Source organism: Saccopteryx bilineata, chromosome 2 (assembly GCF_036850765.1).
Source record: "Saccopteryx bilineata isolate mSacBil1 chromosome 2, mSacBil1_pri_phased_curated, whole genome shotgun sequence".
Classification (NCBI taxonomy): Eukaryota; Metazoa; Chordata; class Mammalia; order Chiroptera; family Emballonuridae; genus Saccopteryx; species Saccopteryx bilineata.
Window position 1 is genome coordinate 174394669 of NC_089491.1, and position 18888 is coordinate 174413556.

General features: G+C 47.5%; 1 protein-coding gene across 1 annotated transcript in view; it reads left to right on the forward strand.

The window, feature by feature from the left end:
* The window catches only part of B4GALNT3 (beta-1,4-N-acetyl-galactosaminyltransferase 3), a 130959-nt gene that overhangs the window by 94277 nt on the left and 17794 nt on the right, over positions 1 to 18888 (forward strand). The window contains exons 2-3 of the mRNA XM_066258656.1: positions 9649 to 9752; positions 11400 to 11477. Of these exons, the coding sequence (XP_066114753.1) occupies positions 9649 to 9752; positions 11400 to 11477 (182 nt within the window). The remainder of the gene's footprint in view (positions 1 to 9648; positions 9753 to 11399; positions 11478 to 18888) is intronic.

The following is an 18888-nucleotide window of genomic DNA, read 5'->3' on the forward strand; positions in this document are numbered from 1 at the left end:
CAAGCCTCTATGGTTGCCATTCTGCCTTCCACTGTGCATAAGTAAAGTGGAAACTCAGATCACTTTCCCCCATAGTTTAGGTATGAATTGATTTTACCTCAGGAGTCTGGAAAAACCTGGCTCAGTCTGAGGGCTCAGTGGCACAGTGGACTCTGAGGGCACAGTGGGCTAATTAGCCTGTGAATGTTTTAGCCTTCTAGCAAATTAAGCTAAATGGGATGTTGCATATTCTTACTGAAGTGAGCTTTCCAAGTTTTAATAAAATATAATGTTGCCTGACCTGTGGTGGTGCAGAGGATAAAGCATTGACCTGGAATGCTGAGGTCACTGGTTTGAAACCCTGGGCTGGCCTGGTCAAGGCATATATGGGAGTTGATGATTCCTGCTCCTCTCTCCTTTTCTCTCTCTATCTCTCCCTCTCCTCTCTAAAATGAATAAAGTCTTTTTAAAAAAATTTTTAAAAGAAAAAATCTATAACATCCAATTCCTTTTATTCTCTTTTCCCATTAATATCTATCTACTTGCTTATGTTAACAATATCATTAGCACCCATTCAGCCCTGCTGCCTAATGTGCATCTGCCTGTTGCATAAAGCAGAACCGGCTTGTGTAATCCCTGAATGTTGGCATGGGTGTGAGTGCCACAGCACACATGTTAGTCAACAGACACATTGGTCCTTTCATTTACCATGATGTCTGCCCTAACTGCCCTAACCTAGTCATGGATGGAACTGAATATATGTACCTCTCTATCACGACAGTTGGCAGAGTACTAAGTATACAACAGGTGCTCAATAAATGCCTGGTGGTTGAATAATTTATTTACTCTTTCCCAACCTGCTGATTGCTTGTTCTTGATCACCACTTAAATTTCTCCTTGAAAGAGGACAGTATTAGGTAGGATAGACAGTTATCAGGGCAGGAAAAGGGGAGGGAGCAGACAAAGGGGGTTTATCTCACTCACCAAATGAGAGAATCAGCAGTCTTAATAGCTGCCAAAACAAAATCACCAGATGTTCAAATGACCTTGAAACCCTGTATGTTAGTCCCAATATCGTGGAAGGGGAGCCTTGAAATTTATAGCTAATGCCTGACCAGGCGGTGACACAGTAGATAGAGCATTGGCCTGGAATGCTGAGGACCCAGGTTCGAAACCCCAAGATAGCAGACTTGAGCGCAGGCTCATCCGGCTTGAGCACAGGGTCGTTGGCTTGAGCGTGGGATCATAGACATGACCCCATGGTCGCTGGCTTGAAGCCCAAGGTTTCTGGCTTGAGCACTGGGCCACTGGCTCAGCTGAAGACCCCTGGTCAAGGCACATGTGAGAAAGCAATCAATGAACAACTAAAGTGCCACAACTATGAATTGATGCTTCTCCTCTCTCTCCGTTCCTGTCTGTCCCTGTCTGTTCTTCTCTCTCTCTAAAAAAAGAAAGGAAGGAAAGAAGGGAGGGAGGGAGGGAGGGAAGAAGGAGGGAGGGAGGGAAGAAGAAGGGAGGGAGGGAGGGAGGGAGGGAGGGAGGGAGGGAGGGAGGGAGGGAAGAAAAAAAATTTACAGCTAAAAAGTATACAACCTCTAAGACCCCAAGCACTCTGACTGGCTGAGTTTGACCTCTTGTGCCTTGTGCCAAGTGTATAGCTTGGCTTAATAAACTGCATGCTTTGCTTGAGTGCTGTGTCCTGTCTCACCTGAATTCTTTCTTACAAGCATGACAAGAGCTGAGGAAGTCCCAGGAACGTGGGTCTTCTCCAGTGACAAAGGGAATGGAAAAGCACATGTTTTCCTCCATGTTCCAAAGCTTGTCTATGACCCTGTCTAGAAAGAAAACTGGAAACAACTAGCCTAGAGGGTTCAGAGGGATTCTAAAAATACCAAGGGGTCCTTGTCTAGAGATGTGTGCGTGTGTGTGTGTGTGTGAGAGAGAGAGTGTGTGTGACAGAGACAGAGAGAGGGACAGACAGGAAGAGAGATGAGAAGCATCAATTCTTTGTTGCAGTACCTTAATTGTTCATTGATTGCTTTCTCATATGTGCCTTGACAGGGCGGGGGGGGGGACCCTACAGCAGAATGAGTGACCCCTTGCTCGAGCCAGTGACCTTGGGCTCAAGCTGGTGAGCCTTGCTCAAACCATATGAGCCTGCGCTCAAGCCAGTGACCTTGGGGGTTTCAAACCTGGGTCCTCCACGTCTGAGTCTGACGCTCTAGACAAGGCTCCCTTCTTTCCTTCCTTTCTTTTTTTAGAGAGAGAGAAGGACAGACAGGGAAAGACAGGAAGGGAGAGAGAGGAGAAGCATCAGTTCATAGTTGTGGCACCTTAGTTGTTCATTGATTGCTTTCTCACATGTGCCTGGATCAGGGGTCTTCAGCTGAAAAGGTCTTCACCTTTTCAGGGAGCTTGGGCCTGTTTTAGAAATCCTAAACCCTATTACCTCTAGATTTTCCTGAAACCATGCCATTTCTCCAAGGTTCTTCAGTCAAAATTGCCATTGGATAGAATTTTGTTTAAGGCTGTAATTGTTCTGTCACTGACTAGTAAATGGGGCCTTAAAGGTTGTGGGGTTTGTTTTTGTTATGTTTACATTTTTGTAATGATGGTGATGACTATATCCTGGAGGTGCCTCACGGCCTGCCCAAACCGTCTGGGGCCTGTACTAATCAAATCCATAACTTGGGGAATGGAAAGTTCCTGATCTGGGCTGCGTACAGTCAGACCCTGTTTCCCAGAGCAGCCGCAGCAGACTAGGGAGGGCATTTGCCCTCTGTCTGCTCATCTTCTCTCTTAAAGTTTTATACTTGAATCTGGACGTTTGGGTGAGCAGGAAACTGACAGCAGGGCTGAAATAGGAACATATACCTGGCATAGCTCCGATACCCTCTTCTGGGCCCCCTTTAGGCAGCGTGCCCCAGGGCAGTAGGTACAACACCTTATGTCTCACTGACAAGCCTTGACCTGCCAGCAGCCACAACCATTATAGCAGCTCAGATGCTGGCTTGGCAGGAACAGCTGCCTGTTCTTCTAGTTCCTGAGCCTGACTCTGAGCAGCAGCAGCTTGGGGAAGGAGGAGGTTGTGGGGAAAGAGGCTCATCAGAGCCCTACCCATCTCTGTCTACTCATCAAGGAGGAGTTGGGGAGACCTCAGAATTCCACCTCTCTACTGCTCCTTAGTCCCTCTCGCCTCAATACCTGTGCTATGAGAAAGAGTGAGAAGGAGCTGACCTAATCACTAATAACCCCTTGGCCAACCCCTGCCCACATACACACAGCTGGATAGCTGGATTGCTTACTTGAGGTTGGGAAGGAAGAGGCTCGAAAACCAGGAGGAAGGTAGCAGGGCTATGCTCAGATGTTTCATGGCCAATTTTCTAGCTGTTTGGGGATATTTGGGTCTCCATACTCCCTCATACTTTTCTTTGGCTTTTCAGAGAATGTTAGTAGCCCAGTAGGGGTAATCTGGGGGGCTGTGTAGCAGGTGTGGGTGGGTGAGTGGGAGTGGGAGGAAATTTTGGGAAGGGTTGGGAAGAAGATAGACTGGTGACTGAATGAGTACCTGACACAGGTAGTAATGACATTGATGGTAGAGGTAGACAAAATTATCAAGTATAGTCAGTATAGAGTAATGGAATTAAGTTCACAGGCTTTTGTTCTGAATTCATATACACTGGCCTCTGTCACTTAGTACCTTTGTGATTTTATTTTTGTGACAGAGACAAAGAGAGTGACAGGGACAGACAGACAGGAAGGGAGAGAGATGAGAAGCATCAAGTCTTTGTTGCGGCACCTTAGTTGTTCATTGATTGCTTTCTCATAGCCTTGACTGGGGGGCTACAGCAGACTGAGTGACCCCTTGCTAAGCCAGCAACCTTGGGCTCAAGCCAGCGACCTTGGGCTTCAAACCAGCAACCTTTGGGCTCAAGCCAGTGACCATGGGGTCATGTCTATGATTTCACGCTCAAGCCAGCGACCCCACACCCAACCTGGTGAGCCTGCACTCAAGCTGGATAAGCCCATGGTCAAGCTAGCGACATCGGGGTTTCGAACCTGGGTCCTCTGTGTCCCAGTCCAACGGTCTATCCACTCTGCCACTGCCCAGTCAGTGATTTTCAGCAATATTTTAACCTCTAAGCCTTGTTTTCCTGGAAGGGTTATTGTATTAAATAAAATTATGTATATTTCATTTAATATAAATATAAGTCTATATATGCCTGACACATAAGTGTTTACTGTCAAGGTTAATTAGTAATAATTTCTCTTGCATCAAGTTCCCTAAGATGTGATGGGCTGGAAAGGAAAGGTTAGGCCACACAGCCATTGGAGCTTTGGGTTTGCCTTAGAGACTCTCTCCCAGGTGATAGTCCCTGGCTGTCTGTAACACCTCAGGTTTCTGGTGGAGCTCAGGCCCTGCAGGTTTCTAGCTGTGGTAGCTTTGTTATGCTGAGGATGTGTGCCTCCCTCACAGTCCTCCCTCTTTTTGTCTTGGAACTCAGTGCTGGTTCCTGGCATTTGCGAAACCATGGCCTAGGTGTCATGACCTCCTCTTCCTTAGACAACCTCCTGTTCTCTGGAAAGACAAGGGCTTCATTTCTGTTTAGCACCTCTGGATTTCATCACCTTTTCTCTGTTCAGATGCTGGGATTCTTAGCACATTATCTACATTCACTTTGGATCTTTGGGTCCTTTATATCCAGTAGAGCCTGTGGGGCCCGCTCTATGAGTCTCCTCCTTCAACCCCATGTTCCCATGGCCCTGGCAGTCCTAACCTCTTGCAAAGTGTGTTTTAGCTCAGGAGCCCTGCCCCAAGTCTGGAGACAGAGCTCAGAAGTACTATTTCCACTGCCTCTGCCTGCTGGATGCTATCCTCTCTGCACCCCTAATGTATTCACTCCTCCTTCAGATATTATTCCTGACACCCCATCCCAGGTTCCTCATCTCAGTAAGTGGCAACTCCAGCCTTCCATCTGCCCAGGTCAGAAATCTCTGAATCATTTTTGATTCCTTTCCCCATATCCAATGCATCCACAAATCCTGTCAGCTATACTTTCAAAATCTAAAATCTGCCTGAGCAGTGAGTGGCTTCCTTTCTTCCTGGTGTGACTGTCCCTGTTGACCACATGATGTATCAACTAGAGAATCAAACTAGAGGTCAGGAAAAATGAATGCAAGTTTCAGACCTGCAACAGTGTGACTAATAAAATTACAAATTGCAGTGTGTTCAGTGCTTTTCACATTCCAGGCACTAAGTCCTTCCCATGGGTTATTCAGGGGTCCCCAAACTTTTTACACAGGGGGCCAGTTCATTGTCCCTCAGACAGTTGGAGGGCCGCCACATACAGTGCTCCTCTCACTGACCACCAATGAAAGAGGTGCCCCTTCCGGAAGTGCGCGGAGGGGCCAGATAAATGGCCTCAGGGGGCCGCATGTGGTCCTCGGCCGTAGTTTGGGGATGCCTGGTTATGTTATTCACTCCACGACCTTAGGCTGGTGACTTCACCTCTGTTTCTTCATCTCAAAAATGGAGATGACAACAGTTCACAGGGAGGTTGTGAAGATGCAGTGAAATAATGTATGTGAGAGTCTTTGAAATAAAGCACAAAGAGATGTATGTGTGTCACATTTTCACCAAAGACTCAAGATGATCATCTTTAGGCCTTTGAAGAGGCCACGTTACACAGAGGAGGGATGCTGGCAAAGTTCTGGCTGATGGTGAATTTGATAGCCCAGCTTTGTGAGGGTAGAATGTGAGGCCCATGGTGGTGCTTTATCTGTCACCTGAGATCAGGGCGTCTGTCTCCTGGCACAAATGTGACACCTGCTGCAGGAGAAACAGGCCCTGGCAGCTGGCACTCTAGGAGGAGAGGTCTGGCCAGGAGCAGGAGGAGTTCACTTACTAGAGGGCAAGTAACAAGCGATAGTTAAATCAGCACATTCTTTAGCTCCATGTTCCCCCAGGGGGCTAAGCAATGCTAGGTATCCACGGGCTGGGTTAATACAAAGGAAAAGCTGGGGAAAAGGAAATACCAACTGCTCAGCCCAGTGCCTCACATTTAATATGTACTTAATATGCACTTGATGAGTATTAAGTGTGTGTGTGGGATGAGGGGGAGAGATGAATGTGGGACAGGGGAACAGAAAGCAGTACCCATGGAACACAAGACGTGTTTTCTTGCTCTACTACTGAATCACTGAGTCATTGCTGGCCTATAATCCACTTACTTCTCTGGTCAATAAGCACAGAGAGAAGAGAGTCAAAGCATCACTGGCTGTTTGCTATTTATACTATTTTAAACAGGCTAGAGCTCTCGTCTTCTGACTCCCAAGTCTAAAAACCCAAAGTCAGAAATTATTAGGAGAAAGAGATGCTTACTGAGTACTTCCTGGGTGTCAGACACTACGCTAAATCTGACATGCATAATTTAGTCCTCACAGTGGTCCTATGAGGCAGCTGTTTTTATCCTCACCATCCAACTGAAGAAACCAAGGCCAAAGTGGTTAAATGACTGATTTAAGTAGTCACTGTTTCTAAGTGGTGTATGTACAATTTGACCTCTCTCATTCCAAAGCCTTGCTTGCCTTTCTGCTATATTGTGACATTTGCATAGGGAATTTCCTACTCCTTCAATTACTAAAGGCTGGGCTATTGACTTTCCAGGTATATCAAAGCCATCCAGACTTACCTGTGACCCAGGCGAATGATTTAACCTCACTGATCCCGTTATCCCTGCTGTGGGTTTGTCCTTGTTCACTGAGAAAGACACCTCTTACCTTTTTTTCAAAGAGAAATAGAGCTGGACACTAGTTAAAGGTGATAAAGACAGATTTTGTTCAGTATTATCATAATATGGAAGAGAGACTTCAGTATAGAACTGAGCTCAATTCTGAATACGGCAAAGACAACTGGGGACTGATAGCCAAGAAGCAAAGTGAGTGGATCAGTACATGAAAACCACTAAGGGAAGACATCAAGGGCTTGGGGATTTTTGCGAAAAGATTTAACAGGATTCTTCCTAAAAATTGGGCTAGGCAGGCCAAAGGCAGGGACCAAGGACTAGGCCTTATCTACAGGAGGGCTCAGGAGCCTATCTAAGAGTTGGTCAAGGAAAGCGTCTTTGTCCTTCCCTGCAAATGCCAGGAGACATGCTGAAGACCCACCGTGGTGGTTCATTGACCTTAGGATACGTCGTCTCACTGCTGGTGTGACTTTTCAGAGTCAAAAGGATTTGACTGGAATTAAAAACTAGTTATAAGAAAGAATGTGCACCTGAGACCTACTGTAACTCCCACTGATAAGGCAAACAGCATTTGTACTATTATTCCCTCACAACTTTGCCTGAAGTAGGTGGTTAGTTATAAGAGCAAAGTCAAGGAAGAGATGACCTAGCTATTCAGAGGCAGAAGCAAGCAGGGCCTGCCCTCTTCCTCTCATGATGTGACTTATTTTTCACTGGGTGACCTGAGCGCCCAATCACTAGCCAGCAGCTCCTTGGGCTTGGAAAAGGATGGGGCTTTACATGAGATGTGGCTGAACTGGGATTAGCAGGTGAACGGACAGCCTTCCCCTGAGCTCATCCAGAAATGCAGGGCATCTGTCCTCTTTCTGCCTCACTGCCATACCCTCACTACACCTCAGTGGCCCCAGAATCCTGCTTCCCCAGAACATCGCCCTACATGAACCAATCTGACCTTTTGTTTCTGACTGCCAGCTGGCCAGCCATGGAAACAGGAGAGACCTTGATGGCAGAAAGATAAACCCGCAGAAGTCCCTATAAACATAACATGAACAGAGGTTTGATGTCTTTGTAAAAACCCAAAGGCAGAGATCTCCAGCTGAGGCTTCTGCCTGGGGGATGCCACAACATGTGCCAAAAAGTGCCCGTGGGAAAAATGTAGGCACAATGAGGAGGTGCTAGCTTGTGAGACACTGAGGCTCTCTGTTCTATCCTGGCTTTGAAACAGCTAACTCTGTGACTTTAAACTGAGCTTCTCTTTCCCCATCTGTGAAATGGGAGTAAACAGACCTGGCCTATTTCATAGAGTGTCAAAAGGCTCGGGTGAGATCCTGCCTATGAGGTAAGAAAATCACCCCCACACCTCCATCGTCAATCTTCTCTAGAATCAGTTACATAAACACTCATGCAAAACATTGATGTTCACCTTCTAAACATCCCTATTTGTGGATTTGCTCTTTCCTCTGTGTCTGGTTGGCTGTCTGTGCCCTCCTGGCACCTACATAGGGGCTCCTGTGACACTTCTGCTTTTGGCCAGCTATTGGCTCTTAGGGATCAGAGATGGTAGTCTAACTCCTGTGTGCAGAGCCCACTTAGTATCATGGGAGCATCTTGATGGACCTGTGGGAGGGAAAACAGCAGTTCATTGAAAATTCACTTGAACTTGAGTTCTAGTTTTAGCCTTGTCACTCCATGCTAAGTGAGCCCGGATAAGGCATTTGAGCAGCCAGGGTCCCATTTTCCTCATCTGAAATGACTAGATCAGGCATCCCAAAAATACAGCCCGCGGGCCGCATGTGGCTCCCTGAGGCCATTTATCCGGCCTCCTGCCTCACTTCTGGAAGGGGCACCTCTTTCATTGGTGGTCAGTGAGAGGAGCACTGTATGTGGCGGCCCTCCAACCGTCTGAGGGACAGTGAACTGGCCCCCTGTGTAAAAAGTTTGGGGACCCCTGGACTAGATGATCTTGAAAGCCCCTTCCAGCCCTTGATAGTCTGTGCTTCTGGTTATGGCTAACAGTGTTTGGTTCCGCATGTTCAAAGTCTAAAAGCCATGCCCAAGCCATCTCCTTGACATAGGGTAGGCTCTGACCACAGTAAAGAGCAGTGCGACCGCTGAATTCTTGTTTCCCCCACCCTCACCCTCAGCACAGCTCCTTGCCTCTCTACTTGGTTGCAAATGCATGCTAGCACCCCAGCCATTTCCTGTACCCCCTCATTTTCATCATGGTTTGGCTTTCAGCCTGCTCAGATGTAAATAAGCCAAGCAATTCCAGAGCTGTCAGGGTATAAGCATCAGTAGTCACACAGCCTCCAGATCAACCCAGGAATGTGTAGGCCTCAGATCTTATAAATTTGTTTGACCCACGCCAAGTTCCAGGCCCATCCTTTCCTGCTTCCTCCACCTCTGCTTCCATCTAGCAACACAGCAATTAATGTTGTGGGTGGGGGGCGGGGAACGGGATACCACGCTGTTTCCCTGGGCTTGCAGGAAAGAGACTGGGCTGAACAGGGAGCTAGTACAGGGAGCACTTAGTTCCACTGCGTTTCATGCCATTTCCCCACAGCAGCTTTTGGAAGAAATCTGCCTCGGAGGGCAGAGGGGGCGGAGTCAGGCTGTAGGCTCTCCAACAGGAGGAAAACGCTCCGTGTTCACCTGGCCTGGCTCCTCCTCTGATTTGAGAAAACAGCACATTTTAATGGGATATAAGCTCATTTCCTCTCTCTCTCTCTGCCCAACTGGCCTTGGCTAAGGTCGTAATTTTCTCCCAATGCCACCACCACGCGCACTTCACGCCCACCATATGAGGAGGGGTGAGGACCAGCAGAAAGATGCTTACCTCTACTATTCCCCCCAAATCTTACAGATTTATGAGGTCTTCAGGTGATGTTGACCTTGTTCCTCTCTTGTTCTTTCCGTTCCATAGGGTATGGCAGCTGGAGAGAACTGGCCAAAGCGCTGGCCAGCAGGAATATCCCAGCTGTGAACCCACACCTCCAGTTCTACCACCCCCAGAAGCCAGGCCTCCAGGTGCGTGCCAGACCATTTCCCCCGCCAGTGCAGTGACACGGGACCAGCCCGTTTCCCCCGCCAGTGCAGTGACACGGGACCAGCCCGTTTCCCCCGCCAGTGCAGTGACACGGGACCAGCCCGTTTCCCTCGCCAGTGCAGTGACACGGGACCAGCCCGTTTCCCCCGCCAGTGCAGTGACACGGGACCAGCCCGTTTCCCCCGCCAGTGCAGTGACACGGGACCAGCCCGTTTCCCTCGCCAGTGCAGTGACACGGGACCAACCCGTTTCCCCCGCCAGTGCAGTGACACAGGACCAGCCCGTTTCCCCCGCCAGTGCAGTGACACGGGACCAGCCCGTTTTCCCTGCCAATGCAGTAACATGGGACTTCGGTTACCTCTGCCCTGATGACCTAAAGGGAAACCTGCTTTTCTGTGGTACCAGAGGCAGAGGAGAAAGATTCCCTGGGATGGCAGCCTGGAATCAGAGGGTTTTCTAACTGGGTCGGTAGAGATGGGCATCCTGTGCTCCTCAAAGCCTTCGTTACATAGTGCAAGATGCCTATGTCTGTTCCTCCAGATATGTGGCCCCATTGCCAGCAGTAACAGAGGGCTGAGGCAGGACGAGCATGTCCTGCCTCTTGACAGCGTGAAAACTGGGCTGCTTCTTTAGTTAGAACTCCAGTCCTTGCTTCTAAGAGTCAGAGGTGAAGTGTTAGAGAGGCACGCCCCCTCACCACCCCACAAATAGTGAAGGGACAGGTGTATAATGGAGCGTTTTTCCTATAGTTTTTCTTGTACCAAAGGTTACTAGTAAGGCCGGAGCAGCAGCAGGCTTGGTGGTGGGGAGATAAGGAAAATTGGGATTTAATTAGCCTGCAGCCCAGTGGTTGAGCCTAGAACAGATATGGGTCCCCAAGACCCCAACAGACCCAAACTAAACCTTTGCACAATAGGCAACAGTTGGGATGTCCCCAAGGGGCTCTCATTTGTTAGGACAAATGAGTGACAAACTTGGGCAGAGTCCTGGGGGATATAGAGAAAGAGGAGGCCTGATCTAATTAGAGAAAAGTTTTTTTCCACATAGGAAGACTGAAAACTTCAGGAAAGAAAAAGCCTTGGGAGCACACACTGATGAAACTGCAGGAGAGCACCATGTGCATGATAAGTGGAATGTCCCTGAAGTAGATAAGAGCTTCCTGACCTCTACTTTTTTTTTAAAAAAATTATTTATTTATTTATTTATTTATTCTTCTACAGAGACAGAGAGTGAGTCAGAGAGAGGGACAGACAGACAGGAACGGAGAGAGATGAGAAGCACCAATCACCAGTCTTTTGTTGCGTGTTGCAACACCTTAGTTGTCAATCGACCGCCCTCCCACACGTGCCCCGACCACGGGCCCTCAGCAGACCGAGCAACCCCCTGCTGGAGCCAGCGACCTTGGGTTCAAGCTGGTGGGCTTTCGCTCAAACCAGATGAGCCCACGCTCAAGTTGGCGATCCCGGGGTCTCGAACCTGGGTCCTCCGCATCCCAGTCTGACGCTCCATCCACTGCGCCACTGCCTGGCCAGGCCTGACCTCTACTTTTTCAGACACACTTTCAAGGGGCCCTGAATCTGTTCTCACCTTAATATTCCCACCAAGTTCATTCTTCACTCTTCTGCCAGGACCAAGACTTTGAGCGACGCGAGAGAACTAACAGCAGCTACCTGAAGTGGAATAAGGCTGTCCCCTGGCTCTCAGAGGTAAGGGACTTTCTGTTGTCCCTCTTCTTTGAGAGGATTTTAAAAATGGCTTTTACAGATAATTCCAGAGACCACAGAAAAAATTTTTCCAGTGGTTATTGTTAAATTTTTTTTAACTAATTTGAAAAAAAAAAAAGAGGGTTTCAGGCTTATTGGAGTTTCTTCCTTTAGAGAAGAACTAATATTTTTTATGGGCTTACTATGTACCAGGCTTTGTGTACCATCTCATATCAGCTTTATGACCCTGTAAAATAGTATCACTATCATCATTTTAATCTTTTTTTTTTTTTTTTTTTTTTTTGTATTTTTCTGAAGCTGGAAACAGAGAGAGACAGTCAGACAGACTCCCGCATGCACCCGACCAGGATCCACTGGGCATGCCCACCAGGGGCAACGCTCTGCCCACCAGGGGGCGATGCTCTGCCCCTCCGGGGCATCGCTCTGTCTGACCAGAGCCACTCTAGTGCCTGGGGCAGAGGCCAAGGAGCCATCCCCAGCGCCCGGGCCATCTTTGCTCCAATGGAGCCTTGGCTGCGGGAGGGGAAGAGAGAGACAGGAGGAAGGAGAGGGGGAGGGGTGGAGAAGCAGTTGGGTGCTTCTCCTGTGTGCCCTGGCTGGGAATCGAAACCAGGAATCGAACCCGAGACTTCTGCACACCAGGCCGACGCTCTACCACTGAGCCAACCGGCCAGGGCCACTATCTTCATTTTATAGGCGAGAAAAACAAGGCTCAGGGAAGCCATGACTTTCATGTCCACACCAATCCCCCATTTTAAAGATAGACTTTTCAAACTGTCTTTCTTGAACCATTCAGTCCCATAAGATATTCCAGGAAGAAATGAGTCTATTGTTAAATAAGGTTTAAAATCTATATATTGCATTCACTTCTTGGAAATACACATTAGCACATGAAAGTTTCTGAGAAGTTCTGTAGCAATCTGTTTAACTTGGTTTAGCTCAGCATGTATCAGACTTATTTGCCCCTTGGCCCTGGCCAGTTGGCTCAGCAGTAGAGCATCAGCCTGGTGTGTGGAAGTCCCGGGTTCAATTCCTTGTCAGGGCACACAGGAGAAGCGCCCATCTGCTTCTCCACCCTTCTCCCTCTCCTTTCTCTCTGTCTCTCTCTTCCCCTCCCACAGCCAAGGCTCCATTGGAGCAAAGTTGGCCCGGGCGCTGAGGATGGCTCCCAGACCTCTGCCTCAGGTGCTAGAATGGCTCCGGCCGCAATGGAGCAACGTCCCAGATGGGCAGAGCATCACCCCCTGGTGGGCATGCCAGGTGGATCCTAGTTAGGCGTATGCCTGAGTCTGTCTGACTGCCTCCCTGCTTCTAACTTCGGAAAAATACAAAAAGAAAGAAAGAAACAAACAAAAAACTTATTTGCCCCCTGAATTGCTTTTTTCCTATTAAACATCTATTAATAGTCAGTGAAACCACTATCTTAGGAACATAGACCAGGAAACCCTGTTTTAGAAAATTGTTATAGGAGGCAGTTAAACCTGTGAATAAAAGTTGTCATAACCATAAGGACACCTTTTATTTATATAGGATTTGACAGATTTTTTTTCTTTTGGTCAAGAAACTGAAGCTCAGGGAGGTTAATTAACACAGTCAAGATTACCTTGAGTAAATGCTTATGCCAAGATTCTATAGTACCATGGTGCTTTGGTGTGAATGTTTTGAATTTGGATTTCACATTCTACAACTTGTCCACAACCCAAGGTCTCTTAGTCCCAAGGCCTATGAACGCAGACTACTTTTCTGGGCTGGATTGTATCAACATCCATCATGAATTAATCTCTTCAGTCTGGGTAGTTTTATTTCCAATCTACCCATCTGCTGTGAGTCAGTAGTGAAGTAGGCTGTATCATGCTTAATGTGACAGTAGGATTAGGTTATTTACCCCAGGAAACTGCCTCTGTTTAAAGACCTGAGAGAGGATGGATTACAACATGGATATGCCTGTGCTAGGTGACATCATCAGGTAATCATGCCCCACCATATCTAGAGATAATATGTTGAAAAGAAAGTGCCTTAAAAATCATTGGTCCAGTAATCCAACCTTCTCTCCTTTAAGCACAGTTTGGATCTTTTTTTTTTTTTAATTTATCTTTTCATATGTTTATTGACTACTGTATTTCTTCCCTTTGGATTATGTTTGTTTGTTTATTTATTTATTTATTTATTTATTTTGTATTTTTCTGAAGCTGGAAATGGGGAGAGACAGTCAGACAGACTCCCACATGCGCCCGACCAGGATCCACCCGGCATGCCCACCAGGGGCGATGCTCTGCCCCTCCGGGGCGTCGCTCTGCCATGACCAGAGCCACTCTAGCGCCTGGGGCAGAGGCCAAGGAGCCATCCCCAGCGCCCGAGCCATCTTTGCTCCAATGGAGCCTTGGCTGCGGGAGGGGAAGAAAGAGACAGAGAGGAAGGGGGGGGGTGGAGAAGCAAATGGGCGCTTCTCCTATGTGCCCTGGCCGGGAATCAAACCCGGGTTCCCTGCACGCCAGGCCGACGCTCTACCGCTGAGCCAACCGGCCAGGGCCTGGATTATGTTTTTATATCTCTCTCTTTTTTTTTTTTTTTACAGAGAGAGAGTCAGAGAGGGATAGAGAGGGACAGACAGACAGGAACAGAGAGATGAGAAGCATCAATCATTAGTTTTTCGTTGTGCATTGCGACACCTTAGTTGTTCATTGATTGCTCTCTCATATGTGCCTTGACTACAGGCCTTCAGCAGACCGAGTAACCCCTTGCTTGAGCCAGCGACCTTGGGTCCAAGCTGGTGAGCTTTTGCTCAAACCAGATGAGCCCACGCTCAAGCTGGCGACTTCGGGGTCTTGAACCCGGGTCCTCGGCATCCCAGACCAATGCTCTATCCACTGCGCCACTACCTGGTCAGGCTGTTTTTATATCTCTTGACTCTATTTCATTGGGTTATTTTCTTTTCTGTCCATAAATTAGCATATAAATTCATAAATTACATTAAATGTTTATAAATTAGTTTATTAATTAGCAATACAAATGATTTGTTACATACTATAAATGTTTTTGCAGTTTGTTTATGATGACTGGATTATATTTCTTTTTGGATCGTTTTTCCTAACAAACCAATTATTTTGAAAGATTATAACTATACAACATTCTGTATTTATTAATCATTAACTTGCCCTTTTTTTTTCTGGTCCATCAAGATTGGAGATATGAAATGACAATAGTGAACAAAGAGTAAATAGTGATTAATATAGGATTAACTTTTTAAAGAAATAGTTGATCTTTTATTTAGAGCGTATGGCCTTGTGGTGGTAAATGTCTAATTTCCACTGACTTTTTTTTTTTTAATATGGAAAGTAATTTACAAAATCCCCATTACAGCCTTCAGGATCCTCAGGGAATCACTGATCCAGTCGTCTTATTTTACTAACAAGGAAAGCAAGGCCCTAAAGCAGGGGTCCCCAAACTTTTTTCACAGGGGGCCAGTTCACTGTGCCTCAGACCGTTGGAGGGCCAGACTATAAAAAAAACTATGAACAAATTCCTATGTACACTGCATATATCTTATTTTAAAGTAAAAAGACAAAACTGAAATAAATACAATATTTAAAATAAAGAAAAAGACCTGACCTGTAGTGGCGCAATGGATAACGTGTCGACCTGGAAATGCTGAGGTCGCCGGTTCAAAACCCTGGGCTTGCCTGGTCAAGGCACATATGGGAGTTGATGCTTCCAGCTCCTCCCCCCTTCTCTCTCTGTCTCTGTCTCTCTCTCTCTCCCTCTCTCTCTCCTCTCTAAAAATGAATAAAGAAAAAAAAGGATTAAAAAAATAAAGAAAGAAAATAAAGAAAAAGTAAATTTAAATCAACAAACTGACCAGTATTTCAATGGGAACTATGCTCCTCTCACTGACCACCAATGAAAGAGGTGCCCCTTCCAGAAGTGCGGCGGGGGCTGGATAAATGGCCTCAGGGGGCTGCATGCGGCCCGCGGGCCGTAGTTTGGGGACCCCTGCCCTAAAGGCTGACTAACACATGCAGTCACATAGCTGCACAGTGGTTCCACTCTCTCCCAGCCAGTCCAGGGCACTTCTCATTTTCCATCTCCTTACCTGTCTTCTGTTTTTTGACATACAGTTTCAGCAAGGAGTGCTCAGGTTAATGATATGTCATTTATTTAACATCTACTAATTGTCAGGAGTTGTCAGGCTCTACTATTATCCCCTGTTTTTGGGTAACAAGAAGGGTTAACTCACTCACTCACTCACCCACTCAAGGTGGCATAGCTTGTACACAGCCCTGCTTTGAGGGCTCTGAGGGTGAGCAAAGAAGGACATAAGAAGGTTGACAATGATCTCTTCTTTGTCTCCCTGCCCCAGACTTTGGGCAGCCACTCAGAGTCTGAGGCCAGAAATCACCCTCGAAAGCAAAAGAGCCTTGAGCATTGTACTTGGTATGTCAGAAGCCATCAGAGTGGATGGCGGGGTTGGGGGGCCTGGCCTTCATGGGGTAACTGACCTCAAAAACTTATCCATGTCAACCCAGATCATAAGACACTAATTGGCAAACCCCACTGCTTAACCCTCAAAACCAGTTTTTACTAGTCAACATACGGGTCCTTTGACCAAAACACTGCCTGCTACTCAAGATGCTCCCCCTGGAAAACCAGAAGAGTTCTAAGAAAGAAATTTGTGAACACAAAAATCATATTTTGTGGGCTTTGGTGAGGCAGAACCTCTTGAGGAGAGGGCTGGGATATAGATTCCTTCTCTGGTTTTCCTTTTATTGGGGGAGGGGTGTTACAGTTTTATTAAGATATAATTTTTATACCATATAATTCACCCATTAAAATTTTTTTATTGATTGATTTTTAGAGAGAGAAAGGAAGGGGGAGATAGACAGAGAAAAACATTAACTTGTTGTTCCACTTATTTATGCATTCATTGGCTGATTTTTGTATGTGCCCTGACTGGGGATTGAACCTGCAACCTTTGTGTATCAGGACAACACTCTAATCAATTGATCTACCTGGCCAAGGCCTATAATCCACCCATTTGAAACACCAGTCTACTTTCTGTCTCTCTAGATTAGCTCATTCTGGACACTTGATATAAATGGAATCATATAATAATATGTGACCATTTGTACCTGGCTTCTTTCATTGGGCATCACGTCTTTCCAGATCATCCATGTTGTAGCATGTATCAGTACTTCTGTTTCTTTTTATTGCTGGATGATATTCCATTGTGTGGATGTCCATGTCTTATTTATCCATTCCTTGATAGAAGGATATTCGGGCTGTTTCTGCTTTTTGGTTCTCATGAATAATGCTGCTGCTAACATGTGTGGGCCAGTTTTTGTGTGGATCAGACTCCTTTTTTTCCGAGCCCAGAAACACCATCATTGTACAGTTTGGTTACCTTGGTGAGATACACGTGATCTCTGTTTACAAGCCATCTTTTATTCATTAGGATTTCACCAAATGGGTCTTTGGCCCTTTCCTCAAAGCCCAGAGCTCCCTCCAGTCTTCGTGGAGTCTGGAGCTCTTCATTTCCAGTGTGAACAGGGAGTCAAGAATAGTCTGAGTTTCTAGAAGTTTGAACAGGAGTCTGGTGGATAGGAACTAGTGACCTCATTGTCTTGCTGTGCTGAGGTCATGTGGTCCAGCCTCTGTGCCTAACGGGGCGAGGCGAACCAGCTGCTGGCTGTGCCGGTTGTGCGAGTGCTCGAGTGCTGGCAGCAGTGTGGCACCAGCGCCATGGGGGCCAGTGAGTGAAGCTCACGCCCCCGGGTGGCTTCTGCTTTCTCCTCTTCCTGCCCTCTGCATCTCACACCTCCTTGGAGGACCACATCTCTTTTCATCTCTAACTGGTACAAAGCAGTCACTCAGTGCTTATAGAATCGATGAAGGAACACATGGTTCTAGGCTTAACTACTCTGAGCCATTGTTCATTCAAATAGTTAAGATATGCAGGCAACACAGAGGAAGGAGAAGGCCTCCAATAGAAGGATTTGAGAAGAGCCTTGAAGGATGAGCTGGAGTTTGCAGGTGGGACGAAGGGAAAAGGCCTACCAACCAGGAGATAATATTTGTAAGGCACAGAGAGGTAAAGGCATGGGCTGGGGGTGGGTGTAACTGTGTGACAGGGTGTGTGTGAGGGGGAACTGGGAAGGTAGGTCAGACGTGCCAGCGTGAGGTTTTGTTCTGAAGCCTTCTGGGAACCTCAGAGCAGCAATTCTGTAGGCAGTGTGAAGAATTAGTGGAGGGGGAGGAGCTGCGATCCAGCTGGATGCTCTGTTGGGGCCTGGCAGGCCTGGCAAGCCCAGTGAGGCCTGGTAGAGGCAGCGTCATGGGGGTGGAAGACAGTGGACCTTCCTGGGCAAGGAACCATCAGTCTGGCCTTACCCTCCTCCACCCATATCCCAAGACACCCTCCCCACTTCTACAAGGATAATTGCTGTGTGTCCTCGGGGATTTTACATCTCTGGTAATCAATATTCTCACCTTTAAAACGAGAGGGTTTCAATAGATATCTTCTCAACTGCTTATAAGTAGAAGTTCCAGATCCACCATTGGCTGGGGATGTGCTTTGGCAGTGGGAGTACCCAGTGCCCTCCACTAGGTCTTAGCCACTGCTGGACAATGGAAAGTGGGCAAATGGCAGTGCTGATGAGCTAGAGACCCACATCCCTGCCAGATACAAAGTCTCCAAAACTTGGAGTGACACAAATCCTGATGGGGTTGCCATTCTGGGCCTGGGGAGAAAGATGGTGCCCACTGGTCCCTGAGAGACTCCCCACCTACGGCATGAGGGTGGATGGAGCATGGTTGGAGGGCTCACAGGACTGACTGAGGGCCTAGACCTCCAAGGAGCTGGGTAGTCCTCTTCCTGCAGCATGCCTCCCCTGCCCGTGATTACCTGCAGCATCTCAGGCGAGGCCAGAGAGGGAGGTGGGAGGTCGCCAGCCTTGCTCTTTCCTCCTTCCCTCCTTTCTCTGCCCAGAACCACTGTGGCCTCTGGCCTCCTGGCTGACACAGCAGACTTCTCCAGTGGCATGCCCCCCACCTTGCAGTTTGCTGTGGATTGGAGCACACTGCCCTGGATGTCCCAGGAAGGGGCAGTGAGGAGATCGTTGCCAGGAGACACTGAGTCTTGTAAATGGGACTTAAGGAATTTCTCCAGAAGCAGCACAATGCACCCCCATTCTTTCCTTCCAAGAAGCCTTAACCCGCCCCCCACCTATCCAGCCCACATTCTCTCTCCTACCCTTCCCAGCCCCCCACTCATATTCCCTAGAGTGATGGCTGCTTCCCAAGACACCACATTCCTAGCATTGATTAGGCCAGCACACCCAGGAAGTGCCAGGTTGCTGAAGGGCTGGGCAGTGATGGGCTCTTTTCTGGATCCAGCTGT